The 23,436-nt window shown below is 38.6% G+C and overlaps 2 protein-coding genes across 5 annotated transcripts; both read left to right on the forward strand.

Annotated features, from left to right (window-relative positions):
- Nucleotides 1-3,628: 3,628 nt before the first annotated feature.
- On the forward strand, nucleotides 3,629-4,810 carry LOC121779056 (ATP-dependent DNA helicase PIF1-like). Its single transcript, XM_042176406.1, has one exon. It carries the CDS (start codon nucleotides 3,629-3,631, stop codon nucleotides 4,808-4,810), a length of 1,182 nt encoding a protein of 393 aa, XP_042032340.1.
- A 4,901-nt stretch (nucleotides 4,811-9,711) lies between these two features.
- On the forward strand, nucleotides 9,712-19,498 carry LOC121792415 (protein TRANSPARENT TESTA 9-like). 4 transcript variants are annotated; one of them, XM_042190349.1, is made up of 21 exons: nucleotides 9,712-10,060; nucleotides 11,186-11,237; nucleotides 11,317-11,393; nucleotides 11,494-11,627; nucleotides 11,728-11,824; nucleotides 12,183-12,240; nucleotides 13,203-13,311; nucleotides 13,408-13,531; nucleotides 13,606-13,795; nucleotides 13,954-14,243; nucleotides 14,973-15,061; nucleotides 15,140-15,210; nucleotides 15,413-15,523; nucleotides 16,233-16,301; nucleotides 16,807-16,944; nucleotides 17,317-17,422; nucleotides 17,510-17,581; nucleotides 17,671-17,729; nucleotides 17,885-18,044; nucleotides 18,224-18,390; nucleotides 18,879-19,498. In XM_042190349.1, exons 1-21 carry the CDS (start codon nucleotides 10,008-10,010, stop codon nucleotides 19,182-19,184), a joined length of 2,532 nt encoding a protein of 843 aa, XP_042046283.1. In that variant the 5' UTR covers nucleotides 9,712-10,007; the 3' UTR covers nucleotides 19,185-19,498. The 4 variants fall into 4 exon arrangements, with proteins under 4 accessions (XP_042046283.1, XP_042046285.1, XP_042046284.1 ...); XM_042190350.1 differs by having other exon boundaries at nucleotides 9,713-10,060; nucleotides 16,236-16,301; XM_042190351.1 differs by lacking the exon at nucleotides 16,233-16,301.
- The last annotated feature ends 3,938 nt before the right edge of the window (nucleotides 19,499-23,436 follow it).

A 23,436-nucleotide genomic window follows, 5' to 3' on the forward strand; every position in this document is an offset into this window, starting at 1 on the left:
AAGTTTGTTGTATTTATTTTCATCCATAACATCGTATAATTCGGAGTATTAATTTTGTTTTAATGTGTTGTGCCATTTAATTGTGTATAAGTCATATCTAATAAGTATGAATTTTTTTTAATGTGTTAGGCCATTATATATCTAATAAGTATGAATTTTTTTAATAAGTATGAATTTTGTTTATATATTTTTTGTTTTATTTATTTAGTCAATAGTTTATGTATTTAAAAAGACTTTTTATTTGAAAAAGTTGATGTATTCAAAAAAGACATAAGGTATGATGCCAATTTTAGTAATTGTAATATATTTTACAAAATATAATTTATAATAATTTTGTTTGTTTGGATTCACATGATTATATTTGAAATTTGAAATTCATTTTTTACAGTTTTATGGGCCATTCATTATTAATATTTTTCTTAATATGTTGGGCTATTAGATTTGGGCTCTTATCCTATATGTAAAATGTGAAGAATGAAGTAATCTATTTATGCTCTTATTTATTTCTTGTCAAATCATTTTTAAATTTTATTGGCAATCTATTGTATTTCTTTTAATTTTGAAAGTAATACTCTACTTATATATTGTGTACTATTTTTCTACTAAATTTGCTTTATATTTTGTAGTTGATGTTTGTGGATCGTTTGAAAGTCCTATTGTTATAAGTGATGATGTGCTTGATGAAAACATTCGGTCTGTTGTCAATAAGAGTTCTTTTGATGCATCCAATATTAATGAAGCTGGAGGTATTTTTTTATCATAGCTTGGTTACTTTTTTATTTCTTATTTGCTTGACTGTATATTTAAAATTGTATCAGTTTGTTATTTATGCTTTACTAACATTTTGTTTTTATAGAATTTTGGGATATTGGTGATCCTTCGTATATGTGTTCACATTGTGGGGTATTATTTTGGTATGAGGAACGTCTTGGCAAACCAAATAAGGCCACTAATCCAAGATATTCGGGTTGTTGTATGAATGGAAATATTGAGATTCTAAAATTGACTTCTCCGCCCGACGTTTTTCACCAATTAATGTTCTCTAATGACGCCAAAAGTAGTCACTATTTGAAAAATATTCATTCATATAATTCGATGTTTGGTTTTACCTCCATGGGAGGTAAAGTTGATAATAGTGTTTATGATACGGGCAATGAGATCAATTATAGAATAACGTCCGTGAGGTAAATTGTTTTCATTTTGTAACACATTAAATTATAATTTTTTGTGTTAAAAAATAAATATAGTAATTTTGATTTAACAGGCAAAGGGATGCTGTGAATAATCTTCATTTAGAGATTGTTAGTGATTTGCAACATATGTTGGATGAAGAAAATGCGTTAGTAAAGTCTTTCCGTATGGCCAAAGAAACGATTGGACATGAAAATCGACTCAATGTAAGTTTGAGGTTGCTTTGTAAGAGAGGTAAGGATGGAAGAACTTATAACCTACCTTCTGTTTCTGAGGTTGTTGTGCTTGTCGTTGGGGATTTTGATGAAGCTTTGGGTGACAGAGATATTGTTGTTGTAGAGAAGTCAGGGCAGTTACAACGCATTAGTGAACTGCATCCTTCTTATCTTCCACTTCAGTATCCACTTTTGTTTTCTTATGGGGAGGATGGTTATAGAGAAGATATTGGATTTTCTAGAAATTCTTCTTCTTCATAGTCCTAAAGAATTTTTTATGTTTCGCTAACATGAAAGAATTTCTGAGTATTCTATTCTTTTATTTGGAAGGCGATTGTTTCAGCAGTTTGTCGTTGATGCCTATACGATGATTGAGACTAGACGTCTTACTTTTGTACGAACCCATCAGAAGAGGTTGAGTTATTTTGTTTCGAAAAAGCAATTTAGTTGAATTATTTTGTGCAGTTGTGTACACGGTTGAGTTTCAGAAACGTGGATTGCCTCATGCGCATATTTTGTTGTTTTTAAGCAATGAGGACAAACAGCCGAAGCCTCAACGCATTGATGCGATTATTTCAGCTGAACTTCCCGACCAAGTAACTGATCCTCACTATTATGAGTATGTGAAAGAATTCATGATGCATGGGCCGTGTGGTGTTGTTCGAAAATCATCTCCTTGCATGCTCAATGGACGTTGTTCCAAATATTTTCCCAAAAAATATCTCACGGCCACAAACATTGATGAAGATGGCTATCCTACTTACAGACGTATAGAAAATGGCCGTGTTGTTATGAAGGATGGTGTGCCCTTAGATAATAGATATGTTGTACCCCACAATCGTTTTCTTCTTATGAAGTATGGCGGTCATGTCAACGTTGAGTGGTGCAATCAGTCGCAATCTATTAAGTATTTGTTTAAGTATATAAATAAGGGCTATGATCGTGTGACAACTTCTTTTTTCCAATCTGGTGCGGATGGTGCTGAACGATGTACTGATGAAGTAAGTTTGTACTACGATTGTAGGTATATATCGTCTTGTGAAACAGCCTGGAGAATTTTTGGATTTGAAATTCAATATAAGGATCCTCTTGTTAAAAGATTGAGTTTTCATCTTCCAGATCAACAACATGTCATATTTGATGAAGCTGATGACTTGGATACTGTTTTGAATCGTAAGACAATTCATGAAAGTAAGTTCTTGGCTTGGATGGAAGCAAATAAGATTTATTCTCAAGGTAGGGACCTCACTTATGGTGAATTTCCGACGAAATTTGTATGGAAGAAGAATCATTGGGAACCTAGGAAACAAAGATATTCGATTGGAAGGTTGTTTTATGTTGCTCCTGGTTCTGGTGATATGTATTATCTCAGATGTTTGTTGAATATTGTTAAAGGAGCTTCTTCCTATGAAGACATCAGATGTGTTAATGGCGTTCAGTATGCTACATTTAGAGATGCTTGCTTTGCTTTAGGGTTGTTGGATGATGATAAGGAATATGTTGATGGTATTGTGGAGGCTTCGTTTTGGGCTTCAGCTCACTCTTTGAGGTTGCTCTATGTGAGTTTGTTAACATCGGAATCTATTTCACGCCCGGACTTTGTTTGGCAAAGTTGTTGGAAATATTTGTCCGAAGATGTTCTTTATAACCGTAAAAAATTAACAAATTATCCTGGTAAGTTATTTTTTTTAATTATTTTCGTTGCATGTTTATTATGTTATTTATCATTAATTCTTGCAATATATTTTTAATTACTATAGGTTTGATCTTGAATGAGGATGAAATTCAGAATTTTGCATTGGCAGAAATAGACAAATTGCTGCAGAATCTGGGCAAAACTTTGCGTGATTTTCATGGTTTACCGTATCCTGATAATCAGTATTTTGAATCATGTGAAAATAGACTGATTACTGATGAGTTGTGTTATGATCGCGATGGTTTAGCAAGTGAATATTCGGAATGTATTTCCAACTGATGAGCAACTTTATGTGCATGACACTATAATGTCGTCTGTGTATTCTAATGATGGAGGAATATTTTTTGTTAATGGATATGGAGGTACTTGGAAAACTTTCATTTGGAGAGCATTGTCTGCAAGTATTCGTTCGAAGGGCGATATTGTTTTAAATGTGGCGTCAAGTGACATAGCATCTTTATTATTGCCTGGTGGTAGAACAACTCATTCTCGGTTTAAAATTCCCATTAATGTGAATGAAGATTCTATGTGCAATATTAAAGCAGGCAGTGCACTTGCTGAGTTGATTGTGAGAGCTAAGCTTATTGTATGGGATGAAGCACCGATGATTCATAAACATTGCATAGAAGCCGTGGATAGAACTGTAAGAGATATTATGCGTGTATGTGATGAATTAAATAGGAACAAACCGTTTGGTGGAAAAACAGTTGTTTTTGGTAGTGACTTTAGACAGATCTTGCCAGTTGTTCCTAAAGGCAGTCGTCAAGATGTTGTGAATGCTACCATTAACTCATCTTATCTTTGGAAGAGTTGCACAGTTTTAAGGCTGGCAAAAAATATGAGGCTTTTGAATGTGGAAAATGTTGATGAAGCTTCTAAATTGAAGGAATTTTCCTCTTGGGCTGCTTCTATTGGTGATGGTGTTATTGGTGGTCCAAATGATGGTGAAGTGGGTATTCAACTTCCTATTGACATTGTTTTGTCAAATTCTGGTGATCCTCTTAGAACTATTGTTTCAAACGTCTATCCTTCTTACATGAATCCTGAAGAATTGATTAGTTGTTTGCATGGTCGTGCTATACTTGCTCCTACTTTAGAGGTAGTTGATGAGGTTAACCAATTCATGATTTCTTTGGATCAGTCTCAAGGTCGAGTTTACTTAAGTTCTGATAGTATTTCAAACTCTGATTCCACATCAAATGGTCTTGCTGAGATACATTCTGTTGAGTTTTTGAATAGTTTGAAGTGTTCTGGTACACCTAACCATGAATTGTTGCTGAAAGTTGGTACACCTGTGATGTTGTTGAGGAACATAGACCTGTCAAACGGGTTGTGTAATGGCACAAGATTGATAATTACACGATTAGGTGATTATGTGTTAGAGGGACATGTATTGGGTGGCCATAATATTGGCCATAAAGTGTTGATTCCTCGAATGTCCTTAATACCATCTGATCCGAGATTTCCTTTCAAGTTCCAAAGAAGACAATTTCCTTTGGCTGTGTCGTACGCAATGACCATTAACAAGAGTCAGGGTCAATCACTCTCTCATGTTGGATTGTTTTTTAGAAAACCTGTTTTCAATCATGGACAACTGTATGTTGCTATATCAAGAGTCACAAGTCATGAAGGTTTGAAGATTTTGGTGTGTAAAGATGAACAAGGTGAAAGCAATGGTGATTCTACTGTTAACATTGTTTATAAATAAGTTTTTCAAAACTTATGAACTATTGGATTTTTGATGTTTGTGTAAGTTCCTATTTATGAATATTGCATTTTTTTTAATAAACTTATTTTACAATTCTCGTACTTATTATGTATGTATATATGTATCATTTTCTCATCTTTATTCTGTATTATATTTTATTTATTCCCCTCATATTTGCGTTTCAAATTTATAACAATTATTTGTTCATTGGAAATAGAAACTTATGTATTTATCTTGATATTTACAATGTGTTTTTTTACAAACAACGAATTCTCTGTCTGCAAGCATAATAATACAATATTTATCATCTACTTTTTTTAAGTTCATTTATCTAAGAATTTATTACAAGTTTTTTGGCCCGTGCATAGCACGGGTGGTAAAACTAGTTATCTCAAACGATGGACATTTTCTCCTTTATCCATCATATTTAATTGTAGGTAAATGAAAGTATAAAATGTATTGTTATATTTGAAAATATTTTTATTCCTTTTGTCACTTGGAATTATCTTAGACTTGAACGATGGACATTTTCTTATTTTTTACCAATTAGAGTAGTGATCTAGGAAAACCGTTACTTAAATGCATAACTAGATAATACGAATTTAGTTCACTATAAGAGCGATTTAGTTCACTATAGGAAAGAGTGAACCAAAACGCCTTTACAATGAACTAAATTCTTCACGAAATAAATACTTTACTATAATGGTGTTTGGTTCACTCCTTCTTGTATTGAACTAAATTACTCTTATAGTTAACTAAGTCGCCTATATAGTGAACTAGATCATTTTGATCTAATGACTGAGATTTGTTATCTAGTTATGCACTTAATATTAGTTATACTTTGATCACTTCCCTTACTGATTATATATAATCCTAAGTAAATGAAAATATATAATTTAAGTACGAAACGTGTCTCATGTATTAATATATATTCAGATAATTACCGCATCCACTATAGCCCCGGCGCGGCTATAGCCCCGGAGAGGGCGACAGCGGGGCGCCCTATACTGGAAGGGACGTCCGCCCCGAGGCAGACGAAAAAAGGGGGCAGACAGACGATCGGCGACTTGCGGGCGAGGACGCGGCGATGCATCGACGGCGGGGCGATAGGCGCGCCGGCCTATAGCTGGGCGGTGCCCGGCGCGCCGGTTTGGGGCGGACGATTGATTTTAATTTTATTTTTTTTAAATTCATTTTTTACCTATAAATACAACTCATTCATTTCATTATTTTCACACCATTCCACATCTTCATCACTCATATTTTCTCTCACTAGAATTTGTGGACTGAAATGGACGATTTATGGAACGACGTGTGGAATTCTCTGATTCAAGAGGTGCAGTACGAGACCGAGGAGGAGGAAGCAGCGCGCGCGGCGGAACGTACGGCGGGAGTGGCAGAGGGCGCGATCCCTCGTGCGATTAGTCATCGGTGGACCATACAACGAGACCATAGCAGAGCGCACCAGCGTCTAATGGCGGACTACTTTGTGGATAACCCCGTTATCTACCCGAGATTTTCCGCCGGCAATTCAGAATGTCGCAACGGCTCTTCAACCATATAGCGACGAATTTGGCCGAGCGTTATCGGTGCTTCACCCTCCGGAGTGATTACACTGGCCGGATAGGGTTGTCTACGCTTCAGAAGTGCACCGCTGCAATCCGGCTGCTTGCGTACGCCGGACCAGCTGATATGTTGGACGAATACCTACAGATGGGTGAGATGACTAGCCTCACGGTGCTTAGGCAGTTTTGTAAGGGGATTCGGGAAATATTTGGTGGGGAGTTCCTACGAAAGCCCACTCCTGATGAGTGTCAAAGACTGTTGGATATGCACGGTTCGATCCACGGTTTCCCAGGAATATTAGGAAGCATCGATTGCATGCATTGGGAGTGGAAGAACTGCCCGGTGGCGTGGAAAGGCCAGTTCAAAACTAGATTCAAAAGCAAACACCCATCGATGATTCTGGAAGCCGTTGCTGACTACCGCTTGCGGATCTGGCATGCGTATTTCGGTGTTGCAGGTTCGAACAACGGCATCAATGTTCTTCAGTCATCGCCGCTCTTCAATGACGAGTGCCGGGGTGAGGGTCCAGAAATCAACTTTGTAGCCAACGACACGCAGTACAGTAGGGGATACTATTTGGCAGATGAGATATATCTTCGGTGGCCCGTATTCGTCAAGACAATTCGCCAACTGGTGGTACCGAAGAAACAATACTTTGCGCGGAAACAAGAGGGTGCTAGGAAGGATGTTGAGCGAGCTTTTGGTGTCCTACAACAGCAGTGGGTCATTATACGGTGCCCGACACGAGTTTGGCACGAAGATGATGTCGCGAATATTATGTTAACATGTATCATATTGCATCATATTGCATAATATGATAATAGAAGATGAAGGATTTGCGGCAGAGCGCTGGGCACCGGAAGATGGCGCAAGTACAAGTAACGGTGTTGCCTCCGCGCTGATCCAGATGGGCGTACCACGGAGCAATGAATATTTGATCCAACGTTTCAGTGATATGCGCAGGAGCACAACACATACCACACTCCAGGCCGATTTGGTTGAAGAAGTATGGGCACGTAGGGGAGGTGGCGGCGTAGTGTGAACATTATTATGATGTTCAATAGATTCATTTTTCGTTGTATAATTTTTCCCCCACTTTAATACGACGAAAATGTAGTGTTTAATTTTAATTTCTTTACTTATAGCCGTTTTTTTATAATTACGTATAATCCAATAAATTTAATTACTTATAGTTGAATTAAAATAAACAAAAAAAATCGAGGCTATTGGAAGTGTCCGCCTATAGTGGCGGAAACAAAAACTTGGGACCGTGGACAAAAAAATTGGGGCTATGAAAAAAAAGGGTGGGGCTATAGGGGACGTCCGCCTATCTTAGAGCACCCGCAACGCGGGCCGCCGGCGTTCCGCGTGCCGTTCCGCCGGAACGGTTTCGCAGCGGAACGCGTTGCGGCGCATGGTTTCGTCCCGGTTCCGTTCCCATTCCGTGCCGGGTGCCGACAGAACGAAACGCGGCACGGTCTGTGCCGCAACGCGCTTCGGCGACGTGGCGCTCCCCGCGGCGTGCGTGAGTCCCACTCGCCGGCCCGCGAGTGGGACACGTCACCTGCTGACGCAATAATTATTTTTTAAAAAAAATTAATTTTTTAATTTTTTTTTATATAACGGTAATATTACCGTTTTTTTAACTTTTTTTATTTTTTTTATTTTTATTTTTATTTTCTTATTCTATAAATACTCCTACTTCATTCTCATTTCACACACAACCAACATCATTTCCTCTCCAATTTTCATATTCAATCTCTACACAAAATGTCCGGCGACGGCAACTACGGCGGTGGCGGCTCCGGTGAGTGGGATCTCAACGCGTTCGGCGATTGGCAGACCATGTACAACACACTTGGTGGTTCCGGGTCGTCGACGCCGGGCACCCAGGGGTCGGCGACGCCGGGTGGGTACCAACCACCCACTTTCGATGTGGATGCCTACGCTCGACCACCCGGCTCGCGGCTTTCTCAGAGTTTGTCCCAGATTCGGGAGAATATCCCCGTTGAACCCACCCAGGGAGGAGGCCGAGGAGGCGGAGGAGAAGGAACCGGAGGATCTGGGCCGGCATCCGTACAACAACGAAGAAACAAAGGCGGTGTACACCGCCTGGCTCACCGTCTCGTACGATCCCATCGTCGGGAATCAACTAGCCGCCAAGTGCTTCTGGGAAAAGGTCCGCGATGTCTACCACCAGACTAAGCCGAAAGGGGCCCGAAAGCGTAAATATACAATGCTCCGTGCTCACTTTGGCCGAGTCGACGTACAGGTCAAAAAATTTTGCGGCATCTACTCGGCCGAAGAGGCGAACTACCAAAGCGGAGCTTCGGGCGCCGACATTCTGAGGGCGGCTTTGTGCGTCTTCTACCAGGACACCGGTCTACAGCTCAAATATGTTGATATTTGGCAGCTCGTCAAGGACGAGGAAAGGTGGGCCGGCGGTGTCCGCTCGAGCTCGGGCTCAACCTCAAAGCGCACGAAGCACACGGCGACCGGCAACTACTCGTCTGGTGACACCGGTGAGGCCAGCGAGGGTGAACCGCAGGTGTTTGGGGGTACTGGGATCCAACGCCCGGCGAATACGGGGGATCCAGCCGTGGGAGCCGTCGGCCGCAAGGGACGAAGGCGGCTAGAGCGAGGAAGGGCCGAGGCGAATCAAGCCAGTCGGTCTCGGGATCGGGCTCGCGGGGAGGCTCGGACACACTTATGGTGGCGTACATAACCGCCACAATGGCGGACCCTTCCCGCTTCTCGTATGCCCAATTCACGGCCTGGTGGAACGGAATTGTTGCTATGGCAGCACAACTTGGCCTTCCGACTCCCCCTAAACCTTGACCGCCTCCGGAGGATGATTCGCCGGCGGAGTAGTTTTTTTATTTTTCCATGTTTATTTTGTGTTTTTTATTTTTTTAGGATTTGAATTGTGTGTTTTTTTTTTATTTTTTTTAAGTTTAAGTTTTAATTTTTTTTAATGTTGTGTGTTTTTTAATAAAGTGTGTTTGTTTTTTATTAAAGTATGTTTATTTAAATTGAATTGGGTTGGAAATAAAAATAAAAAATGAAATTGAATGAATAGTAATTTAAGGAACGGTTAAGGAACGGATAAGAAACGGAGGATTGCAGGTTCCGTTCCTTAGTTAAGGAATGAAGTAAATAAGTACAGTGGGGCCCTCAAATAGTGGTTTAAGGAACGGTATAGGAACAGCGTTGTGGATGGCCTTATAATTTAGTATGGAGTACTTATTTGATAAATTATCATTTAAGAAAATAATTGGAGAAAATCCAATTAAAAATGACATATGACATGTCGGCGCAAGCACATAGTATCCGACCCATTAACCCAACCCCGATGATGATCTCCCAACCCCACACCATCTCTCAATTAATTAATTCTACCATCGCCTTTCTGGATATTCTTTTACTATTTGATTTCATTTGATTCATTGCTTCTTGGCGCTTCTTAATTTCCGGTCGAAGCAATCGCAAACCCTAACCCCCCTTTCTCGACAGCCTTCTCCTCTAATTGCTTCCCATTGCCATTTTGTCCGAGGTTACAGAATTATTCGGATTCTGAGGATGATTTTTGATGCCGCACTGAAGTAATCGGTGATCGCTACCTCTTTAAAGGATGTGGTTTTCCTTTTGGCGATCCAGGGATAGACTGTCGTTAGATGAACTCAGGTACTTCTATACAAGCTGCATATTTTTATGCTACTTTTCGTGTACGATTTCTGGTTTACTTGTGATTTCTCTTTCTTCGGATCGGAATTAGCTTAGAGCCATACCATACCTTTTGTTGAATGGATGATATCTTATGGAGTAAAAATTTATGCTTCTATTGCCCAAGTGAATAGAGCCTTAGACTGAGCAAGAAATTAAATTTTTTCCCGAAAGTGACACCTTTTAGGGACCAAACTATATTGAGATCTGACAATGAAATGGTCAGATGCTTCTCCTCTATCCAATAGGTTGAGGGAATTGATGTCTTTGTAAAAAAAACTCTATTGAGATCTGTCAAAACAACTTAAGCGTCTTCCTTCATAAGAAGGAATGGATATGTGGTTTGAATTTGTTCTTTGAGTGTGCAAATCCCATTTATATTCTCCAAGAAAAGGGTGTAGTCATTGCAACTAGTGTACCATGAATGCTTACATTTACTGCCTTTTTGGCACGTACTAGACATTTTGTGCAATCCTAATGCATAGTGACTCATATATTCTGGCAATTCTGTAGATTGACGCGTTCAAGAAATGTTAATCTTTTTTCTTAGTTTCTTATTGAGGGTCTTTTTGTTTGGGTTTACTTAACTGTTTTTTATGCATTAAGGCATAGGTTATAGCTTATCTTTTCAAGGAATAAGAATAGATGAAATGGGCTTTAGGAAATTGTACTTCTTTGATTTATCTTAGAAAGATCTGAAGAATTATGGAACACTGGGTTATATACTTAAATTTCATTAAGAATGTGGGATTTACTCAATGGCTGGACCCCTTTACGGTGTTCTCACGTTCTGATTCTTGGGAAGCTTGGAATTTTAGATGTGGAATCATAACTGAGATTGGCATTTTGGTGCTGTGAAGGAAGTGAGTATAATGTTTAATTAAAGTAGTTTAGCAATATCAGATTAAATAATTTTACCCACCAAGCTTAGAATGCATCATCCCCATGAGCTTAAGATGATTTCTCTGTGTTCTGTCTGATAATATCTTTGGCACCATCTGTATGTGTGTATAATCCCGAATGCAACACAAATGTTTGGCTCTAAATCTCCGTCTTTTATTTCCTTGTGTTTTTTGTCTTCCCCAGATTCATTGTTGATCAACTGATAAAAGTTCAAGTCGTAAATGAGGTTAACAAAGTAAGTCATTGTCTTGCTCTCACTGTTGGGTGTTCCAGATTCTGTTTCTTAACCTCATCATTATGTGGTACATGGGCAGGAGTTTGTCATTGAGGCTTTGAGATCTATTGCGGAGTTGATAACATATGGTGACCAGCATGATGCTGCCTATTTCGAGTGGGACTTCAATCCATTGTGTTTGATATGCTCATATATCCTCTTAAAGTTTATACAATGTTCTTTTTCATTCAATTCTTATCACTTTGGTACCTTTTAGGGTTTTCATGGAGAAGCAGGTCATGGGCGAGTTTGTACGCATATTAAGAATATGTAAATCTCTGATTGTCTCACGCCAGCTATTGCAGACAATGAGCATAATGATCCAGAACCTGAAAAGTGATCATTCCATATGTAAGCTTGCATAGTAACTTCTGAATCTTATGCAGCCATATTTTCCATGTCTGTCCAGCTCATGGATTCTCTAAGAAGTTTTTCTTTGCATATTGTGCAGACTATATGTTTAGCAATGAACATGTTAACTACCTCATAGCATATCCTTTTGACTTCAGAAATGAAGAGTTGTTATCTTACTACATATCCTTCCTAAGGTGTGTTATAAAATACTCCCTCCGTCCACGAAAAATAAGACACATTGTGAATGACACAGGTTTTAACGTGGAATTGGTAAAGTAAGAGAGAAGGAAAAAAAGTAAGGGAGAAGTAGTGTTAGTGGAATGTGGGGTTCATATTATTAGTAAGAGAGAAGGGAAAAAAGTAAGAGAGAAGTTGTTGAAAACTTTCCTTTTTTAAATGTGCTCTATTTTTCGTGGACAACCAAACATGGCAAATGTGCTCTATTTTTCATGGACGGAGGGAGTAACTTTCTCTTGCAGTTCTTTCTCGACTACTTGGCATATGTTTTTGATTTCTGACTTTGGTTTTGCCACTGCATCTGGACTGAGAAAGAGCTATAAGTGGGAAGTTGAACAAGGATACAATTTCACTCCTTGTTAAGACAGAAAGTGTAAGTTTATGAGTCTTTTACTAATACCAATGACAGTGTTGTTTTTCCTAGCACCTTCTCTGTAATTCAGTTGTTGTCAGTTGTCACTTGTTACAAGCATGGATTGAATGATGTGCATATGCACATATCTTCAACCTGGCCTTTGAACTTTATTTATGAATCATCTTTTTTATTCTATTATTCTTAGTTTATTATTTTCAGAATAAGTTTATTACTAGTATCCACAATTTTTACCATTTATTTTGTATAGAAGAGTTTTGAACATAAATACATAATAGTTACGGGGAGTACCTTTGGATCAGTTCATCTGGTAATCCATTGTTAGAAGTGCTAAAAGCTTATCTTCTGTTATAAATCTAACTTCATTGATTTAGTTAATTAGTTGACCTTCTAAATTGAACACTTGGCCGAAGTATGTCTAAAGAAAGTTTAGAGCTAGGTGTATTTCTCCACAAGCTCAAGTAGACTACCAAATCAATTGTAGCATTAGATTAGCTAGGCCTAGGACAACTAAAACCAGTACAAATGGGATATGCTACACTGCGCATCTTACTATTTTCGTGCATGTCAGAGTGTGCATAGTTAGTAGTTATGGTGTCACCCTGGCCTTCTCATATTATGAACCGGAAATAAAAGGAAAGTGAGTATCTTGATTCTACAAGAGATTGTCTTTTGGAAATGTTTTGGGTTATCTTACAATATCCACATGACACTACCAACAATTAGTACGAAATTGCCTTTAAGAGTTTTGCATCTCTTGAGTAGAATATAGTTGAGAATTTCTAAAGAAAACTGAAATTGAAACAGGCCATTGATGGCTATGTTTTCAACACCTGTGCCGCTGCCAATTTTGTCTTAGTAAATGTGGAGCAACAAAGATTGAATGGAAAAAATATACTCCATGTTGCTTTCACGTATCTCATTTTCTTTGTTCTTCCCCCTTTTGTTCCTATTGGTTTTAGGAGGAAGTAGTTGATTTCCCCCTTTATGTTGAGGCGATACGGTTTGCATTTCATGAAGAAAGTATGATCCGAACTGCTGTTCGTGCTTTAACCTTGAACGTTTATCACGGTGAGTTTTTCTTAGTTTGACTATGGTTTCATAACCAATATGGTTTAACTCATAATGACCCAATGTATTAAACAATAAGCTTGGACTGGTTTGCAGTTGGAGATGACACTGTAAATATATTCGTATCCAGGGCTCCACATTCAGATTATTTTGTGAACTTGATTGAATTTTTTCGAGATCGGTGTATCCATTTGAACTCGATTGTTTCAAATGCTAAAAAGTAAGATGCGGAATGTCATATTTCCCTATGATTTTTTATGTTGTTGCTCACATGAATAATTGTTTCTTGAATAGGAGCCGAAGTGCAGAACTTTCGTCTTCCATTCTTTCTGCTGTTGACGAGATTGAAGACAATCTCTATTATTTTAGTGATGTTGTTTCTGCTGGAATCCCTGATGTTGGGAGGTTGATAATGAACAAAGTTCTGAGGATTCTGATATTTCCGTTGATCCTCCCATCCTTTAGTAGGACTGAAGCAGTCAAAGTACACACTCACCACCCTCTTCATTTTCCCTAATTTATGTGTGTGTTTTAATTTTCTACGCATCTGGGAATTGTTATGAGCTCTTTATATTTGGTTGGTTGCTGGTTTTATGGGTATATATAAATATTTTTGTGACTATCTTAGTCGTATACATTCAGGAATCAAGTCTTTGGGCTGTCACTTCTTTATATTTACTTTGTTGCATTCTGCGCATAGTAAAAATCAAAGATCTGGCAAATATTGTTGCTGCTGCTCTTCTATGTTATCCAGATATCTTTCCTGAGAGTTCGGAGGCTAAGCTCAACGGTAATCTGCCGAGCCATGCTTCTTCAAATGTACAAAGCCAAAATAATGACGCAAGCAGTCAAAATTCTCAATCTGATACCGAAAATCATACACCTCACAGTGCCTTCAATCATAACTATAGCAGTATGAGATTCGCTCCGAGGTATTTAATCCTTTTTTCTCACATATAGCTTCGTTTATTTATTAGTTATTTTTTTCTCAAGGCATTCTTGCATTTGATTGCTGAGCAGCTCTTTCATTGAAAATATTATTTTTTATATAGATTGGTGATCTCCTGTCAGTCTGTAGTTGAGTTTAATGTTATATTATCACTGGGATAGGAACCTATGTGGCACATTGAACATGACGCTAATGTATGCCTTCTGTCATTATTGCATTATTTGGAAATAGTCTTGTAGCTATCAGGTAGCATAGCGCAATAGAGAATGATGATACCCTGTGTCTCAATCTTTGTGGGGCCGAAGTATTTTTTACTATTTCATGACTTCAAATCAATGACATGGATTCAGGAAATTCACATGAATTGCTGTTGCCTGATTAAGTTCTTAGAGATCCTTTTCCTTTCCAGAGTATTTTCTTAGCATGCCATAGATAACCAGTTAACTGTATTTGCTGCCACATGATGCTTTTGAAATATTGGCATGCTCACTCATTTGGTTTTTGTGCTTGCTGGAGAGATTCCTCTAGCTGATTGTTTGGTGAATAATTGCTGAATGAGGTGGAAGTAGTGATAATTTGTTGCTGAAAATTGCCGGTTTATTCAATGAAACTTACTGAGATATTGTTAGCCTTCATTACTGCCAGAAATAAGAGATTTACATTGTACCTTCTGCATCAAACTCTAATATGTTTTATTTGTGCAATTGTACAGGGAAACTTTACTTTCATTTGTTGTCAGTGGAGATGAAGTTCAAGTTGTAGGCTCCTTAAATGTTCTAGCAACATTGTTGCAGACGAAAGGTCCTAAAGCTCAGATTCTCTTGCTATTGGCTGATAAACCTCATTAGCAATTAACTAACTCAATTTATGCATTTGCAGAACTAGACGAGTCAATGGTTGATGCTCTTGGCATACTTCCACAACGCAAACAACATAAGAAGAAACTGCTGGTATGCGGTTGGAAGTATTATCCTCTATTCTGTTGACTAGTTGCGAAGTTTCATAAATATTAGCCAGTAGCATGAATAATATGTGCTACTGCCTGCTTTTTTTGTTCAAGTTAATCATGGTGCTGCAGTCTTTTGCCGCTGATGGACCAGCATGTACATTATTTGCACATTTCAGTAATGCCTCTTTCTTGTGTGCCTACAGCAAGCCTTGGTTGGGGAAGATTCTGCAGAAGAGCAACTTTTCTCATCAGAAGGAGCTAAGGTCAAAGATGGCATTAGTGGCGAACTTGATCTTTATCTGCAAAAATTGAAGGTATAGAAATTCTTACGTCTGCTTTTCCTTGTTTAACTTGTTTTTTTCGCTTTCTTGAGTGACACATCAATGTTTGAAAAAATGAGATTAACATCTTTTTTCAAGGGATATACTCCCTCCGTCAAATGATAATAAATAGTTAAAGTGGAGAAATGGTAAAGTAAGAGAGAGAATAATGTTGAGGTAGTATTTAGCTCTCTGGAGTTGGATTTAACGACTGCCTCTCTAAGTTACTTGATGCTTGAGAGCGCTCAGAGCAGTTTTGCTTGCTTGTGTTTTCCTATTGATAAAAATTATATTCAGTTTATTTTAGACATTGTTTCCACATTTTCTTTGTTTTTCTTGACTTTGCCTTTTAGCTTGATAAGTTCTGACACCCCAAGGGTCAGAGCAGTGGTATGTATCCAGATTCCTGTAACACTTAAAATGGGAAAGACTCATACATTCGTGATGCTCCTCTAATGTGATTCTAGTACCACAAATCATTTGTTGGCATCAAAGCAGGCTAGACAATCAAGTTATGAAACGTCATGTCATGACTTGGCATTTGAAACCATCATCTGGTCATAAATCTACGTTCAGACTCTGGCTGCTATTGTCTGTTACTTTTGAAGTCTAGTGGATCAATTTAACAAGGGCTATGAGTGTAATAATGTTCAATCTTAATTTTGTCAGTAGTATATAGCTTATCATACCTTGTTACGTCCAGCAGGAGTATGCTGGAATTTCATGTGCACACCCTGAGGTTGGAGCGAGTCCTCGTGTGCATAGATTTCAAGTATGTACTTTTTACATTCTAGAAAATAATATTTGTTGTGTGTGCCTATATATTATGCCAGTGTCATAAAGTGCTAAGGCTCACTAGGTAGCATCCAATCTTGTGGGTGCAAGTATATTTTTAGTAGTGTATTCGGGCAATAATCCTAATAATGAAATCATAAATTATATGCAGTCCATTTGGTAAATTTGTTAAATTTGCTGCTTCAAACAGACAAAGTATGCTGAGTCTCAGCCAGAAAAGTTAACTTTCCCTTGTATAATCATCTTGTATTTCCCTTTACATCCTGGTCTAATCCTTCTGAGGAGGCCGAATCAATTTACACACTTAAGTGGATCCCTTGGTACTGCTTGATAAACAGTGAACCAAACTGATTTTGAGAGAAGAATTAAAAGAAATAAATTATATAATATTGTCTTGTTATATTATATGAAGGGTCATTGTTTATTTCACCCTTTTAGTTCAAATGCTTTTTTTAAGTTCTAACGGATTATTGCTCTTTTAGGTACTCAATTCGTTGGTTAGTCTCTTCTGCAGATCAAATATCTCTGCAGAAACATTGTGGGATGGTGGTTGGCTTTTGCGGCAGTTGTTACCTTACAGCAAAGCGGAGTTCAACAGCCATCATCTTACTTTACTCAGAGTAAGTAAGAAAATATGAAAACGGAAGTTTACTTACAAATGGATATCTGCTTGCCTAGTTGTGAGGAAGTTTTAGTTGTCTTTGGCCTTTGAGACATCTTACAAACAGTGCTATCTCAGAGCCTTGATTAGTGATAATGAGAAAACTCTCTTGAGTAGATCGCTGGAAAATGTTACTCTGTTGACATAACCATCTACTGTGATATTGTTTATCCTCCTTATGGTCATGCTGAAATCTGAATGAGAAGTTCACTAACCAAACCGTAAACTTCTAATAAGTATCTTGTGGTATTCCTTTGGTTATAAGTGGAGTATAAACCATCAGCAAATAGTTAAGTACTTAAGCATATAATGAGAGGTTCTCTGTCTGTAGGATTCGTTTCACCATTGCACTGCTCGTGTTCTAGAGGAGGCTAGAGGAACGTGGTCTGATTTATTATTGGGAGTTATTTGTGATGAGTGGAGAAAGTGCAAAAGAGGTATGCCATTTCTCACTTTTCTCCTATTTAACAAAGAATGATTTGTTGTGTGGCTAGTAATTCATGGTAAACAATTGATCTGTTCAGCAATTGAGGCATCTTCTCCGCGAAAAGATCCTAAGTGTATCCTATTGCCGCCTTTCAAATCTGCCAACGACGGTCACTCTCTCTCCATCTCCTCCCCCTGCATGAATGATCTATGAACATTTTTAGAAACATGCATATTATTGTTATTCTTTGTCTTACAGAGCATGCATCATCTGAATCATCATTTGCTGCTGGAGAGAGAATGTGTGAAGCAGTGAAGGTTGTCCTTCTGTTATTATATTTTGATTAATATGAGGATAAAGTCATAACAGTAGGCTTAGAATGATGCACAAATACTATGTACTCTGTAGCACCTAGACCTGCACTTCTGTAGACAATCCTTGTATATTATTGACAAATTTCTCACCTCCATAGGTGTTTGCGCTGCTTCATCATCTCCACATTTTCTCGCTTGGTAAAGTTTTGCCAGATCAACCTCCTGTATTCTGTTCTGTTGATACTCCAGAGAAGTCCAGAGCAAGGATTGCTGGTTTACATCTTCCAGAACTTAAACCAAATACTGAAATAAATCTTGGTAAATCAGATTTGCATTCCATCTTGTTTGTGGGTTTCCATCATCGTTCCTGCTTTTGCATTCCCAGAAGCGTCAATAGGTCATATATGGACTGAGCATGCATGTGAATAATTAGTTGAATCAAGGTGTTGATTTCACTTGCTTTCTTTTGATGGACTTGGTTTCCCATTTATTTTCAGCGGGTGGAATTCCTTGTCGAATTGCATTTGAAAGGGGTAAAGAACGCCATTTCTACTTTCTAGCCCTCTCTATGGGTAGCTCAGGTTGGCTTGTCCTTGCGGAGGAATTACCAGTGAAACCTGGACGAGGATTGGTACGAGTTGTGGCACCATTGGCTGGATGTAAGGTTAGTTGCTATCTCAAATAAATCTTTTACCCCATGATTAAAGATTAGTGTTTCAATGAATCATGCTGAGAAACTGTAATAGTAAACCGTGTTCAGTAAAAATGGAGGGTTGCATGAGAGACAAGAGAACCTTTCCTCATCATTTTTTTATAGGTAAATGAATTTTAATTTAAAGGCCGCGCCACGGAGGACTCGAACCTGAGACCTTTGTCCTTAGACATGTAGGACTTGGGTAAATGATCTCTTAGAATGGCATGTGAGACTTGGGTGAATGATCTCTTAGAATCTGAAGTATTAAAGCTGAGTAGCTTTTCCAGTTGTATCTTTTTGTGCTTTCAATTACAGATTATGAACTTAGTATTTTATCCATTCATTTATAGTGCCTTGTGTAAGGACATACTGTTTCTTACCTAACACAAAATTATTGAACTTGAAGGATATGGCAGCTGCCTGATTCCATATTCACATGCTTCCCTTTTCTGTTTCAGCCAAGAGTAGACGATAAACATTTAAGGTGGCTGCATCTTCGAATCCGTCCTTCCTCGTTCCCATTTACTGATACTGCTACATATACTGCCCATGGCAAGGTAAAATCTAAAGCCTTGGTTGATGGAAGATGGACTCTGGCGTTCCGGGATGAGAAATCTTGCAAGAATGCAATGTCTATGGTTGAAGAGGAGATGGAGTTGCAAAGTTGCGTGGTGGAGAAAAGTTTAGAACCTGTACTGGAACTAGAACAAAGTACAGACCATTCGCAACTGTCTGAGCATGTGGAGGATGACAACACAGTGTGAAAGTGGACCTCATGTTATTTTTTTGCAGAGGTTTCAATGCTCGGTTAGTTTTCACTGCCTCAGCCTCATGTATGTGAGTTGTTCTAAAGGAATCATCCATCAGGTACAGAAATGTATAATAGAGCATGTAGTAGTTAGTGCCATTCTTTGTATGTAAATATATATACGCTGTGTCTTTTGTATGTGAGATTCTGTGACTAATTAATCTGATCTGAGGCAGCCCAGTTTTGATGTTGCTTCAACCTATTTATGAGCTTTTGTAACATTGCATAGTTTTTCAAGAGCTAATGAAAGAGAAGTTCATTTTTGCCGTCTTTTTCTCTGGCAAGCTCTCTCTCATGACTCATTCACATTCTCTCTCTCAAAGTTTTTGTATCGTTTGTGATAAAGGTTCTGGATTAGCTGGGCTACATAAAATTATAATCTCGACATCTTTAATTGATTTTGGGATGGAAAGGAAATGATAGGTATCAAAGTGATGATGAATATGAACATTGTCGACAAACTTTATGTAATATGTGAATGTGATGAAGCTAGAAATGAAGAAGGAAGTAGGGTCTTGTTTTCATGCAAAGTGAAGAGCAATTCAAAAGGTGGTTATAGCCGTTGGAAATTCGGTAGTCCACGTCATCAACCGGAAGTAACCGTTTGAAGATGCAAAGTTGGCGAGTAACAGCTCGAAGTTTGTTGCAGCTGAATCAACGTCCATTTCATTCTCTGTTAGGCCATTCATATATAAGCAACACACACACACTCATTGGAGATAGATCTCACTCATATTCTCTCGGGTTTAGTTGTAAACAATCGATAGCTTCTTTGTGGTTTTGCTTGTTGATTTACAGAGAGAAAGAAAGAGTTTGAGTGTTTGTAATCTTGAAAGTGCGAAGTGAATAAAGTACCATCACCGTTGTCCGTGGACGTAGATCTTTACGATCGAACCACGTTAAACCCTTGTGTGTTTTAGTTCATCGTTCTTGGTGTGTTTGAGTTGATTCAAACTTAACAACTGGCGCCGTCTGTGGGAAGCGGACGATGTTGGCGACGACGAAGATGGAAACTGAGAAATTCACTGGCCGCAACGACTTCGGTCTGTGGCGAATCAAGATGAAGGCGATCCTCGTGCAAGAGGGTTTGGCCGATGCACTTAACCCCACCACAAAGGATGATGCGACTGCAGTGGGGGATGAAAAGTCTGCAATCAAGAAGCAAGATATGCTTGATCGCGCGCATAGCGCAATTGTCCTTTGTTTGGGAGATAAAGTCCTGCGAGAAGTTGCGAAAGAGAAGACAGTTGCGGACGTGTGGTCTAAGCTAGAGAGCCTCTACATGACGAAGTCTCTCGCAAACAGACTCTTCATGAAGCAGAAGCTATATTCTTATCGTTTTCATGAAGATAGAGGAATGGAGGAGCAGTTGGAAGAATTCAACAAAGCAGTTGATGATCTTGAGAATATAGATGTAAGTTTGGGTGATGAAGATAAGGCAATCCTCCTCCTTAATGCTTTGCCGAAATCTTTCGATCACCTGAAAGATGCGATGTTGTATGGGCGAGAGAAAACGATTACTCTTGATGAAGTTCAATCCGTTTTGAGAGCCAAGCAATTGCAGAAAACTACTAGCAAAGTTACTACTGATAGCTCAGGGGAGGCTCTAAATGTCAAGTTCAAAGGCAAGAAGCCAATCCAGAAGCCAAAGAATCAGAAGCCAAAGTGGCAGAAGGACAAAGAGCCTCAGAAAAGGGAAACAAGAGAATGCTTCTACTGCAAGAAGCCGGGGCACTTGAAAAAGAACTGTTATTCCTGGAAAAAGAAAGTTGCAGAGGAGCAAAATGGGGCAAATGAGGCTGACATAGCTGAGGATCTGGACATGCCTCAGATAATGAATGTTATTGATCAAGACATAGGAAACTCATGGATTATGGACTCCGGGTGTAGTTTCCATACGAGTCCACACAAGTCTTGGTTCTTGAATTTGAACAAGAGTGAGGGAACGGTGTTACTTGGAAATAATCAAATATGTCAAGTTAAGGGAGTAGGAGACATCAAGATCAGAAATGAAGATGGTTCCTCTCTCATCCTAACTCAGGTAAGGTACATACCAGAGGTTAGGAGAAACCTTGTCTCTCTTGGTGTTCTTGAATCCAAAGGATGTGTATTCATGTCAAAGGGGGGGCAAATGATGGTTTCGAAAGATGGCAAGAAACTCATGGAGGCATCCAGAATCAACACCCTCTACTATCTGCTTGGTGAAACCGAGGTGAGAACACAAATAAATGCCACAATCTGCAATGATATGGATTTATGGCATAAGAGGCTCGAGCATGTTTCTGAGAAGGGATTGAAAGAGTTGATCAAGAGAGATCTGATAAAGTCTGGATCCAAGTAGGATTTGTCAACTTGTGAGAACTGCACCTTGGGGAAAAGCAAAAAGCTCCCTTATCAGACAGGTATTCACACTTCTACTTCAACACTTGATTATGCACATTCAGATTTATGGGGTCCTTCACCGATTGTTTCTGAGGGTGGAGGCAGATATTTCTTGTCCATAATAGATGATTATTCGAGGAAAGTTTGGGTGTATATCTTGAAGGATAAGTCTCAGGCATTCCAGAAATTTAAGGATTGGTGTAGTGAAGTAAGGTGGAGAAAGGAAAGCCTCTGAAATGTTTAAGGACTGACAATGGTTTAGAGTTTCTATCTAATGAATTCCAGAATTATTGTGCCCGAAAGGGGATCAAAAGGCATAGAACCGTGCCTAATAATCCTCAGCAAAATGGCACGGCTGAAAGAATGAATAGGACACTGTTAGAGAGAGTCAGGCGCATGATTCTTGGCTCATGTGTACCTAAAAAGTTCTGGGCAGAGGCAGTTTCAACGGCCTCAGTCTTGATTAACATGTGCCCAAGCTCAGCCATTGATTTTGACACCCCAGTTTTCAGATGGTTTGGAAGTCTAGTCTTCAATCGGTTGTGGCTCTATCCACTACAGAGGCAGAGTATATTTCACTCACTGAAGCTGTCAAGGAATCAAAATGGCTAAAAGGGATACTTGGAGATTTTGGAATAGAGCAAAGATTGGTAGAGATCAACTGTGACAGCAGTGGTGCTCTGTGCCTTGCAAAGCATCAAGTATTTCATGAAAGGAGTAAGCATATAGATGTTCGAATGCACTTTGTCATGGATGAAGTGGATAAGGGAGAGATCAGAATTGCAAAGATCAGCACTGATCACAATCCGGCTGACATGCTTACTAAGCCATTGCCAACTGCCAAATTTCAGTACTGTTTGGAGTTGGTGAATTTGGTGAAGAAATGATTCAAGATAAGGATTGACAGCGGGGTGTTGCTATACTTCACATTCAAGGTGGAGATTTGTAATATGTGAATGTGATGAAGCTAGAAATGAAGAAGGAAGTAGGGTCTTGTTTTCATGCAAAGTGAAGAGCAATTCAAAAGGTGGTTATAGCCGTTGGAAATTCGGTAGTCCACGTCATCAACCAGAAGTAACCGTTTGAAGATGCAAAGTTGGTGAGTAACAACTCGAAGTTTGTTGCAGCTGAATCAACGTCCATTTCATTCTCTGTTAGGCCATTCATATATAAGCAACACACACACACTCATTGGAGATAGATCTCACTCATATTCTCTCGGGTTTAGTTGTAAACAATCGATAGCTTCTTTGTGGTTTTGCTTGTTGATTTACAGAGAGAAAGAAAGAGTTTGAGTGTTTGTAATCTTGAAAGTGCGAAGTGAATAAAGTACCATCACCGTTGTCCGTGGACGTAGATCTTTACGATCGAACCACGTTAAACCCTTGTGTGTTTTAGTTCATCGTTCTTGGTGTGTTTGAGTTGATTCAAACTTAACACTTTATGTGAATCTGATCAGAAACATTGAATACTACTTTTGTCAATTAAAAATAGTCTTTGTTTTACTCATTTTGGACCCATCAAAACTAGTACTACTATCTATCTATTTTCGAATATTTTTTTCTTACGGTTTCTATTTTTCACTAAAAATATATTTTTTTCTAATGTCTATCCTATTTTTAATTTTGCATTAAAACTCTGTTGTCAACTACTTCCTCCGATACCGAAGATAACTCGTTGTCCCACCCAAGATGACTCATTAGTAGAAATAGAAGTCTCTTTATGTCTACTTTATTCCATCTATCTTATTTTATTCTTTTCACCCAATACACAAAATAAAATTGTACTCCCCCCGTCCCTAAAATTTTGTCACATTTTTTCATTTT

This window comes from Salvia splendens, chromosome 2 (assembly GCF_004379255.2).
Source record: "Salvia splendens isolate huo1 chromosome 2, SspV2, whole genome shotgun sequence".
Classification (NCBI taxonomy): domain Eukaryota; kingdom Viridiplantae; phylum Streptophyta; class Magnoliopsida; order Lamiales; family Lamiaceae; genus Salvia; species Salvia splendens.